The 12691-nt window shown below is 28.7% G+C and overlaps 1 protein-coding gene across 1 annotated transcript in view; it reads left to right on the forward strand.

Annotated features, from left to right (window-relative positions):
• The first annotated feature begins 10845 nt into the window (after positions 1 to 10845).
• The window catches only part of l(2)k05819 (transmembrane protein 94-like protein l(2)k05819), a 116505-nt gene continuing 114659 nt past the window's right edge, over positions 10846 to 12691 (forward strand). The window contains exons 1-2 of the mRNA XM_075374755.1: positions 10846 to 11000; positions 11648 to 11803. Coding sequence (XP_075230870.1) covers positions 11649 to 11803 — 155 coding nt within the window. The 5' untranslated portion in view covers positions 10846 to 11000; position 11648. The remainder of the gene's footprint in view (positions 11001 to 11647; positions 11804 to 12691) is intronic.

Below are 12691 nucleotides of genomic sequence, written 5' to 3' on the forward strand. Positions count from 1 at the left end.
TTTTTATTTGACAGTAATTCAAAGTTGAAATGATTCTTTTTATTTAATAATTAACAAATTTTGATGGATTCTTGCTTGTCACCTTCCACATAAATGAATTTTTTTCTAATTTGTCTTTTTTTTCATCATAGAACCATTTCTAGTTTTCGTAATGCCAAAAAAGTGCTGAGTTTTATTCATTTGATCACTTTTCTTTGTTCAAATAATATTAATGAATTTCAAATAAAATTTTACATCCAGTGTTTATAAATAATAGAATATTCTCATGTTTTGTAGAACATGAGGAGTCTACATAAGTTTAAATTAAAAAATCTTTCCATTGTTATTTTTTTAAATAATTATTGTAGAATTTCATATTTGTTCAAATTGATGTAAGTCTCTTGTCCTCTTAAAGGTCAGAATATTATTTTATTTTCTGTTAGTAAAATCTTTATAGTGTTTACTTTAATAAGAGTAACAGATTTATACATACTATATATTGCAGCTAACACTAAAAGTTATTACCTTTTTTCAAGTTAATGTTATTCTCTGAATGATAAAATTAAATTTAAATAAATCCATTTCTTACAAATCGTTTATTTAAATAATTCAGTATAACCCTTCAAAACTGAACTACATTAACCAAAAATTTTGTTCCATCCAAAAAAAATATTTATTTAATACATAAACAGGTAATGTGAACATTAATAAATAATTTTCATGTATTCTCTTGATCAAAATTTAAAGTAATTTTATTGAATTAAGAAAAAAAAGAAAAGGAAATTCAGCAATTAGCTTTTTTGGAATTATTTTTTTATTACCAAAATAAAAATGTATTACTCATTTATATTAAACTAAATAGTGGACTTCATTACTTTGGTGTGTTAAGTACTTATTTATTGGCTTTTCTTCTTGCGTATAAAAATTTAGTAATGCATAATTATTTTTAATAATATAAATATAAATGCTCATAATTTTGTGAAAAGACATTGTAGATGTCTTTTTTTATGTATGTTTTATGATGATTTTTTGTAAACCTGTGTCTTTTTACTGGCGTAGATTATGAAATTGTTTATTAGGTAATGATAAAAATTCTTTTAATCATATTTTTTTTATAATGACAAAAATATCGGGAAAACCATTAACTAAATAAAATTATAAAAATAGATTTTAGCAGCTATTAAAAGTGAATGTAATCTTTATAAAAATTAATAAGTATTTATTATAACTTAACTTATTATAACTAATAATTGATGAATAAAAGGTAATAAAATAAATATAGACCTTGGAATTAGTTTGTAACAAAAAGATAAAAATGGAATTGAATATAAAAGAAGCTAGCTGAACCAAAGAGTTTTGTATAATATTTTATTATTTTGTTTGTTTCTTTTTTTATTGTGCAATAGATATAAAATTTCAGAAAATGAATTATTTTATTTTTAGTTCATATGATTTATTTTATATGTTATTATAAATCCATGTATTATTTTTAGTTATTTTATTTGATAAATATAATTATGTGTATACTTTACTTTTAAATTTTATAAAATAAAAAATTTTAATAAGTAATTATAGTTATAAATTTTATTATTATTATTATTTTTAATTAAAATGTAATTACAAAATAATTAATTCTAGTGGCTAATTATCTTTGCTTAGGCTCAAATAATAAGATTCTGCTAAAAATAATAATGATAATGAATTATGAACAGAAACTTGTAATAAATAATTATATTAAATATTGCTTAAAAGAAAAAAAATACAGAAAGTTCAGTAAACATTATGTAAATGTTTTTCTGATACTATTCTTTTGTATATTACATTTAATGATGTGTAAAATAAATTTAAAAAAAATTGTGATTATATTTATTTTTGTTTTGTTTTTTTTTTTCATTCACACTGATCCAGTTTAGTATGATTTTATTTTCAGGGCCATACCTTTAAGGTGATATTTACTTTTCATATTAAGACATGTTTGACATAAACCAAAGCAATATTGCCAACAACTACAGAATTCTTTGTTATGAGGAACTAGAAATTACAGGAAGATTGCAGTTAAGTCTTGTGAAATAATTGTTTGGAGAAGTTGCCGTTTGTCAGAAATTTTTGTAATTATTTTATATATTAGTCTATAATATTGTCACATCCAAATATTATTGAAAAAAATACTGGCAATACAAAAGTGAACATACATAGGATATTAACATCAAAGATTCAGTATCCTAATTCCTTTGAAGAGCATCAAACCAGTAAAATGATATGACATAAAAATGACAACAGTACCAGTTGATTGAAAAAGGAATTCATAATCTTAAAAGCATATAAAAATTTATTGAGATAATATAATTTAAGCACTTTCTGATATCTGTTCAGTCACATACTACTTACTGATTTGAGTAATTTTATAATAGTTTGTAATACCAAAGTTATGTAACTTTTTGAAATTGTTATCTGGACTCTTATTACATTATTCTACTGAATTTTAAATTCAGTTTTTATGTTAACACGTGAACTATGATTAAAATTTTATTTCTATCAAGTTTATTAAATTAGTATAATTTATACTTTAGAAATGCACTTTATTACAGCTGTGTAAATCATTCTGATTAAAAACAAGTATTTCAGATTTGGAAAGGTGAATGAGTTTTTTTAGTTTGATAGAACAAACCAAATAAACAAAAAAAAATTTTAATAAATTGAAATATTATATAAGTAACAGAATTAAGTTATATTAAATAAAATAATAAACGAATAAATTTAAATCTTAATAGAAAACAAAAATGTTCACTCTTTAACATTTTCTTGTCAGCTACTACTGACAAATTTCTAAGGAAGTCTTGTCCTGAGGTTTGCAAAAAGTTTTTAAAAGTTGAATGTCATCAAACTTTTCAGCTGACGTTGGTAGTCAGCTGTACAGTAAGTGGTGATGAATCTCTGTTGTCCACATTTTATAAACCTTTTTCCTTTTACTTAAATTATCTTGAACAAAAAAAAAGGAGTATTATATGATTCTCTGAGGTCCACAGCATTATTTTTATCAAAAAATTTCTCGAGCACCAATATTGTTCTTGCAGCAATCCCAAACTTCTTTTATGAATGTAGCTCAAATATTCTTTCCAATTCTCGACAATATTTTTTTGTATTCAAATATGTAAATGGTAATGGTATTTTTCAGACATCTACAACTATACGATAGCAGTCATTTGGTATTTTTGAGCCACTTGATTTTTTATTGATGGGAGCCATTTGCTTATTACATTTAGTTCAAGGTAGAGGTGAATGACCTTTTCAGAATATGTAGGTATACCTATTGATTGGAGAATCTTTCCTTTACTTTTCTACGTATAGTTACATTTAAGGGGAAAGTACAGTGTATGTCAAAAATGGGGTATTGGGTTTTTTGCAAATCTTTATGCTTTAGGATCAAACTAGTTCATCTAGGAAAAAAAGTGTGTCCTATTGCTTTTGGCCTTATAACAAAGGATTTACTGAATCGATTTTCTTCAAATTTAGCTCTAATATTTCTATACATGGAGCATTGATCATATTAATTTTTTTTAAAATTCATTTAAAGGGATATGTAGCAAAAAAAGGAATTTAATTTTACTTAAGCAAATATGTTAAACTTAACCTGTTAAGAATATTTCAGAAAAAGCTGTTTTAATAATTAATTTTTTTTTTTGTGTGTTTTTCTTTATTACTTAAAGGGCTATTAAAGTTAAAGTAGCTTTGGAACCTAAATTATATTTCGAACCCAAAATGTAAAGCAAATTTTTTCATTACTTTTGTAAAAATTATTGTTTGTTTTTTTAATATTTTTAAACGGTTCTCTTTTCAATAATTTCTTTTGGTTTGGGATCACTTCTTTATAAACATTTCCCTAAATTTTTCCCAGAGTAAGGAAATTTCAAGCTATGGCAGGATATGAATTGGGTCACCAGCTCACAGACATGAGAGGAGAGAACACTGACTACTGATGAGAGTAAGGAAGCCCCTAAAATAAAAACTTTGTTATCCAAAATTTGTGAATTTATGGTAAATCTTAAATCTTCTATTATGATAATCATCATTATCAATTAAAAAGCCCCCTGATACTAGGACTCCCAAGTTTTAAAAATTCAAAAAAGATTATTTTAGTTTTTTCAGTCATCTCTAAAAGTAATTTTTATGAACAATGACATCATTATTAAAAGAGATTTTTTTATAGAAAAATTGTCCCAAGAACATATAATAATGACTTTTTAGGGCTATTTTATTTTAATGATTTTTTTACAAAATCTGTAAAAAATTTTATTTCAGAATTTTTTATGATTTTAGAATACTACTTTTTTAAAAATTGGTAGAATCTTTATGGTTTTACAATACTACTTTTTGACTGGCATATCTAGGAAAGTCATGAAATATTTTGCCAGCTTTTCTTCTATACACGGGGCACAAAATTCTTACTACTTATTTAACACTCTTAGCGCCACGCCTAAATCAGTAAAACTTCACCCCAGGCCAGACATTTTTTATTTATTTATTAAGACCATTACGTGTGCATCAAAATTATATACATGGCCGTTTTGATAATTCTAAAAATGTATCAGATTGATACACATGGCGCTAAGAGTGTTAAAGTAGGATCCAACAAATTAGAGGTGAAATATCTAGCATAGATATAACCTCATTTAACTTACTGGGTTGGTCTGTGGTGAACGCATCTTCCCAAAGCAGCAGCTGATTTGGAAGTAGAGTGTTCCAACGTTCAAGTCCTAGTAAAGGCAATTACTTTTATACAGATTTGAATAGTAGATCATGGATACCAACATTCTTTGGTGGTTGGGTTTCAATTAACCACACATCTCAGGAATGGTCTAACTGAGACTGTACAAGACTACACTTCATTTACACTAATACATATCATCCCCTGAATGGTAATTCCTAGAAGCTAAACAGGGAAAAAAACTTTATTTGAACCTTTTTTTAGTAAATGTTTGTTGGTAACTGTAAAAGTATAAGTGATTATTCAACAAAGTACATATATTAAATTTGTAAAATGAATGTTATAATACATATTACCAGGAATGTTTGGTTTGGTTCAATTTATGAAAAATCCATGAGCTTTTTTTGTTGAAAGTTTTGATTCAATAATAGATTTTTTGTTACTAATTGATTCTTTTACACATTCTCGGAAAATATATTTTCATGCAAACACTTGAAGAAAAACTAATAGATAGTATTTGGATAAGGACCTGTTATATCAAGAAAAATAATAAAATGAAAAAGGTCTGCTTTTACTACGGCTTTAATGTGATGTCTATCTACTTGAGAAGCAACTGAAATTAAATATGAAAGAAGTCACAAAACTGCAGGATATATGTCCGTAATAATTATTTCTATAATAAATACAAATTCTATTTAAATTTAAAGGTGTAATACAAAAACCATGCAATAATAAAATTATGTTGCCTGTTTCAAAAAGTTAGATTTAATCTCAACCTTATTCATTCATTATTACAATCTATTTTTTTTTTTTTGGTCATAAACAGCAATTTAATATTTTTATTTTTTTAAATTTGAGTGAATAACAGACAAAAAGTCTAATTTAATTGCCCCTTTCAATTGGTTAATTTCAATGTTATCCTTGTACATTATGGTAATCTTTAGTAGATAAAATATTCTATTCTGATTACTTAATTTATCCTTCAAGGCATCAATCGTAACTTGAAATATCTATAGTTAACTGCTAGTTTCTAACAAATCCTTTAAAGCATAAGGCACAACTAGGAATACATTAGTGAATTGATGGCTTCATACTGACTCCTTCAAGATCAAATGACAATGCTCCTCAACAGAAATTGTTAACCTTTTCTAGTAAATCAACTCGTGGGATAGCTTTCTTGAACTCTTCTATTATGCAAGAATGTAATCTTCAATCAGTTTTTTCCATCAGTCATTACATAATATTTTTTTAACTTAGTAACACTATTATTTGAACACAAGTAAATGTCTTTATATAAACTCCTTGTAATGATAGGTAATACTAATTTTTTATGCTAGTTAAAGAGGTTCTGTTGCAAATAATTGATACTAGACAGAGTAATCTTTGCCAACTAGTGGAAGCACCATACTGCCTGGCTCCAGTGGTACAGAAATGAAGGTATAGACAAGGTTGCACTGGTACTTACCCATGACGCAAAGGAGGAAACGCCTTTGCAGAGGGCTTGGCACTGATGAGGTAGGCTAAAGCCAGACAATCTGAAGCCTTCAAGGTAATGTTAAGGTTAAGCATCAAGCCAACAACCTAACTTGGGAAAAAATCAGGCCATGAAATGTCAACATAATGCCGCAGAAAATGAACAGGGACTGTGGGATAAAAAACAAATTTGTTAAAAAACCTTAGGTTAGGAACATGGAATGTCCAAACATTAGCAGCACCAAGTGTTACAGACATACCAGCAGAACTTGAAAGCTATAATATGGACCTTATAGCTCTACACAGAAAAAATCAATACTAAGAAATACATCATATATTACAGTGGGAGAGCAGGTTTTGCAATCAGAAGAATTGCTAGTTCTGTGTTGGTAACCCATTAGGTTGGTCTAGTGGTGAATATATCTTTCCAAATCAGCTGATTTGGAAGTTGAGAGTTCCAGCGTTCAACTCCCAGTAAAGTCAGTTATTTTTACACGGATTTGAATACTAGATCGTGGATACCGGTGTTCTTTGGTGAGTGGGTTTTAATTAATCACACATCTCAGGAATGGTCGAAATGAGATTGTACAAGACTACATTTCATTTACACTCATACATCCTCACTCATCTTCTGAAGTATTATCTGAATGATAATTACCGGAGGCTAAACAGGAAAGAGAAAGAAAAGTTCTGTGTTGGTAGCCAGCACTTTGTTTCCAAGAAAGAAAATACATAAAGTGATATGGGTATTTCTGAATGAGGAAGTCTAAAGCCAGATTGACCACATCTTAATAGATTGCAGACATAGAAGAACCATTTCAAATGTCAGAAGTATGAGAGGGACAGAAGTTAGTTCAGATCATAATTTAGTACTAGTTAATACAAACCAAAGAGTTAGAGTAGAAAACAAAAGAACAAACAACACCTTGACACTGTTAGCAGTGGAGAAACTTAGAAATAAAGAAATAGCTGAAGAGTTTAAAATAAAACTTGCTTACAGATTTCAGGTTTTAGAGGACAGTGAGGGTACAAGCTTAGAAATGAAATGGGAAAATTTTCAAAAACTTAGTTAGGAAGTGTACCAAGGAGCTCTATGGTGAGAGAAAAAGGATGAACAAGAAGCCCTGGCTTGATGAAGAATGTGTGAAGTTTATAAATACGAAGAAAGAAGCAAAATAAAAAATGTTGAGGGAACAGTTAAAAATTCAGAGAAGGAACACAATTCAAAAATAAGGAATTGTCTAGAGCAATGAGAAGGAAAAAAAGGGACTGGATCAACTAACTTATCAAGAAGGCGGAAAGGTCCATAATGCATTTGGAAAAATAATAAATCCAGCACAAGTAGTAGTGCAAAAAATGAACTTCTAGAAATGTAGAAATATTACTTAAGTGATCTTCTCAATAGAGAATTAAAAAATCAAGAGGAAAAGAATGTCTGGGGTAATATTGAACAACCTTCAGTTCCACCTCATACTTTAGATGAAATCAGAAAAACAATACTAGTGCTAAAAAACAACAGGGCTCTAAGAGGAGATGGCATAGAAACAGAAGCTCCAAAACAGGAGGAGACACAATAGGCTCCCAGACATTCAGACTTCTTTCAGAAATATCTGAGAAAGAGACCATCCCAGCGGAATGGAAGGAAATCAAAGTTATACTTTTTCACAAGAAGAGACGAGCAGGAATGTTCTAATTATAGGGGCATATTTTAGGAGCAAGATTTAGTCAAGATTGATCAGCAATAGACCAGGTATTCATACTAAGGAATCTATTGCCAAATACTGGGAATTCAAAAAATAGTTTTTTCTGCCTGTTTATAGACTTCACCAATGCCATGACAGCCTGGATCAAAAGGAAACATGGGAAAAAATGGAAACATTTGGAATACCAAATAAACACTTAGAGCTGACACGCCTGAGCGAAGATGGCTCTGGAGAATTCGCTACAGAAGGTGAGAATCTCAGATCTTGGAATAAAAATCGGATCACAGATAAACATTATAACATTTGCAGATGACGTGGTCTTTATTTGCAGAGATAGTGGAACACCTGAAATAGCTCATAAAGAAGAATTGGAACTGATGGGACTAAAGACAAATGATAGTAAAACTAAGTTCATGAAAGTTAAGAGGGAAATAACCAGGCAGAATGAGGAAAATCAAGGAACTCCTAAAGTTGAAGGACACAGCTAAGATTACACTTTTGTAACTAAAACTTTATATGACTTCCTTTAAACTTATATGGAATTTATTCTTTGAAAAAATATTTCAGGCCTAATTATGCTGTTTCTTTCTGAGTGGAATTACAGGTGGGAGTGTTATTAATGGCACTGTATTAAAAAGGATGTAATATTTAAATTAAAACACACACATATATATATATATATATATATATATATATATATATATGTAGAAAAACTAACAATTTATTATTTCTTTTTACATAAAATTAAAAACTTCTTAAAAGTTTCTGTAATCAAATATTTAGTCGTGATAAAATAGTAATCATATAAATAAATAAGAAGCCTACATTCAGCTGTTATACATCTAATGTGCCGGCCTCCGATGTGCGAGTGATAGCAATTTGGCCTTACATCTAGAGTTCCTGGGTTTGAATTTGGCAGGTATGGCATTTTCACACCCTATATACATCTAATGTAAATTCAATTCTGTGTATATTTTATTAAGTTAATATATTTATAAATGTCTGACTTATTATTAAGCATGTAGTGTTTAAATATAAAATTGAGGAAGCATATTTTCTTTTAACATGATTTTGATCTCTTTTTACTTTTCTGACTTTTGTCTGATGGATAAAATATTAAAGGAAGATTTTTTTTTAATATTAACCGAAAGTGAATAATATTGTTTAGTACAGAAAGTCATGAAAGTTGTTTGTGACTTGATTTCATAAAAGAAGTCATAAACAAGCTTTACTTTAGCAGTGTAACAAAACTCCATTAGTTAATATAATGACTTTGTTTTCCTTTAAAAAGTTTTCATTTTGAAAATGTTATTCCGTTTTAAATTGTTATTCTTTGGCTTTATATAGAAGTAAGGTTGTACTGGGTATTCAAACCCTCTTCCTTTATGCTAACCATATACTATTTTTTCTATAGATTTTGATAAGATTGCTTTTATTCAGATATTTTTCATCAGACTTTATACTGTTATTATGATACCATAGATTCATTTTCGTTAAGTTTATAATAGAAAGAACTGGCTATTTAAAAATTACCAAATGATTATTTTACAAATGCATCAATGCAGTTTTGAATAAAAGTGTTGTGATTGCTGGTGGCAAAGGCAATACACAGAGAGCAGCAAAAGATTACAGTTTCAACTACCATGATGAAATAGGCGTTCAAGAGAATTCTTATGGTCCATAATCAGGAATGTAACTGTAAACTCAGAAGTGATGCATATCTCTCGTTAACTGCCATAAACTATAAGTTACTCATTGCTTGGTAGAACCAATTTTAATTCAATTTTTATTTGGAACTAGCCGACCCGGCAATGCTTAACTACTGGTAGAGTTGAGCATGTATATAGATTAAATGAACACAATTGAAAGTTTGATAAAATATTAACAAAATGAACATTATGAACCTTCAATTTTTCCCATTTGCCCTTCGCCCCTTTCATTTTTACCATATTCCTTATCCCAATTTCTCCATGGTCCATTTTCCCAGTTCCCTTTTTTCCACCTTCCCCTTTTAACATTTTCGATTTTTTCCTTTTTCCCTTTTTCGCCCCGGGTAAATCAGTCCACTAGTTTTTTAGTCTATAGCGGACACACATATCAGTAACACTGAAATGAAATCGTAAAATATTTAGTATAGCGTATGTTGCTTTTACGTCCAACAGATAGCACTGTTTTTCAAAAACATGTTTATACCTGTCACAGATGTGACATCTTAGGTATATAAATAGTAGGTATATAAAAACGCGCATATTCGAATGTAACGTTGTGTCAGACTTTCAAAGCAATCGGTGAAGAACTTTCGGAGATTTAAGATTTTTAACAAACGAACATTTACATTTTTATTTATATAGATGGTGACAGCGGGTAATTTTTAAACTACGACGTGGTGGTATTCTTTTGTTTGCTAAAGACTTTCTCTGATTCGTTGAAATATTGAAATAGCGCTACCTTTCGAGTTAATTTGCTACTATGGTAGCAGACGAAAAAATGAAAAATAATAACAAGAATTATTCTACTATTTGAAAAATAATGCTTTGTTTCTTTCTGTTTTTACTATAATTGCTGGTATCTTGTTTTTGCATCATATGATGAGTATTAGGAACGAAAATCTGTACTACCCACGAATTAAATACAAAATTAAATTCGCTGTTATTGTCCGTAAAGATGGGCGATAAATATTATTTAATGATGAACTCTTAATAACTAACCGAACTAGGTCTAATATAATAAATATAGTCACTGAAGCTGACCTCAAGATTCACTGAAAACAAGACATAAGCTTTTTTAATTCTATATTTATTAAATTTGGTTCAGTAAATTTAAAAAAAGAATATGCAATAATATTACAACTAAATAGGAAAATAAATCCCAACTAAGAATTGACAACGGATTGGTTTTTAAACCGATAGGTTGTCTGTCTGTTCGGAGTAGGGTGAAAGGTTATTGTTGTTAGTTTTAGATTGCCGATGTTAGTATGTTGTTGGGGTTGTAGAAGTAAGCAGTATATGAAATATGTCTATTGTGATATACTTATCGTATTGAAAAAAGTTTTTTATATGCATCAAAATTAATGATTTTACAATTAGTTCCTGAAAAATTATGTTTCTATTACCTTAACTGGGAAAATTCATACTTTTTAGGTATGCTAACAAATTTGATTACAGTTTAAATATAACTTTATTGCTTTACTTTTATGTTATTTTGCTGCAACTGTTATTGCATATTGTATTTTTTAACGTTTGTAGAATGAGATATGTTAAATGATATTGAAATAAAATCGAATGAGAGAAATGCTTAAACTGTTTACATAGACCTTTATAGAAAAATTATTTTATTTTACAGAATAAACCATAGACGTTTTCTGTAAACAAACATACTCTATACTCATTTAGATATAAGTTTTTTTTCAGATGCAGAATTTTATTGGTAACGTTTAGTTATAAACAATTAAGTTTATATTTTTAAAAGGTAAGATTATGCTGCATTTAATTGAATATCCTCAATTAAGTTATTCTTCAATTGCTGTTCTATAACATCTGCTATTTCCAAAGGCACAAATAATCTTAAGTGTGAGCACCTGAAGAATGTGCATGGAATAGTAATTAAAGTGATCAGAAAAAATATTATTATTTGTCAGTCTAGCTGTGTGGGCCTTTATGTGGAATATTAATTAGGGTAATCAGCATTAAATTTTCTTGTTATTCTACGATTTTGTAATTTAGTGGATAGGCTATATCTAATAATATAAGTGTTGTAAATATTTTATATTTTCATTTTTGTTAAATAGAATGGCTGAATCATTACCACTTCGCAATCTATCATCAAACATAAATTCAAGTAGTAGTGAATGTGATGTCAACGGTTTAACTACAAGAGATGCTCTAATACGTCTTCATAATGGTATTGAAACATTACTTAGAAGTTATACTGCTAATAGATCCAGGTGAGGTTTATTTAATTATTAAGTAGTTGTGAATGAAAAAAAGTGACGATTGTTGTTTGTTTTATGGAGATTTAATTTATTTTGTTGTAAGAATAACTGCTAACGAAAAAAGAAGTATTTTACATTGATAACTACAAACCAGTGCATTCAGGATTGTAACTCAACAACAGATTCATTTTCATCATAATTTAAAGTTTTATATATAATTGTTTCTAGATATTTATCTGTAGAGTATTTGCAAGCCCAAATCTACTGAATACCTTGTTTAATATAGGAAATGGGGAAAATTTGCAATATTGTTCAACATTTTTTTTACCTTTCTTCACTCTTCTCAAGGTTGAATTTCAGAAATCTAGAAATTGATTTTTAAATAGTCACATGAAGATTGCATACACCAAAAATCAAGTTTATATCTTCATTTGTTACCAAGAAATTAAAAAAGTAGTAAATTGCATTTTATTCCATCTTACTCCTCTAAGCTTGTAATTTCAAAAATCCTTTCTTAGTGTGCATTTACACTGTAAGAAGAATATGTATATAAATTTTCATCAATTTATCTTCAATAGTTTGTGCTGGGCGTTGATTAAGAATCACTCACATCATGTTTTATATATATACACTAGCAGACCGGTTGTGACTTCACCCACACTTCATGTCAGATTACACAAGTAACCATAAAGTCAGGGGATGTTTAGCCGATCAGGGCTCATTTCACCCACCCTTCCTGTCTAGGCTGGGAGTAACTCTGGTCTCCTTAAGTGCGTCCAGAGTTCCTGTGTTTTGGTCTACTCTCCGTTATTTTCTGGCTGCTAGTCTAGTGAGTACCTTCTAGTAGTATCAAGGCTTTCACTGATTACTAGACTGTTGACAAAGTTAGCGCTTATTCAT

Source organism: Lycorma delicatula, chromosome 9 (assembly GCF_047948215.1).
Source record: "Lycorma delicatula isolate Av1 chromosome 9, ASM4794821v1, whole genome shotgun sequence".
NCBI lineage: Eukaryota > Metazoa > Arthropoda > Insecta > Hemiptera > Fulgoridae > Lycorma > Lycorma delicatula.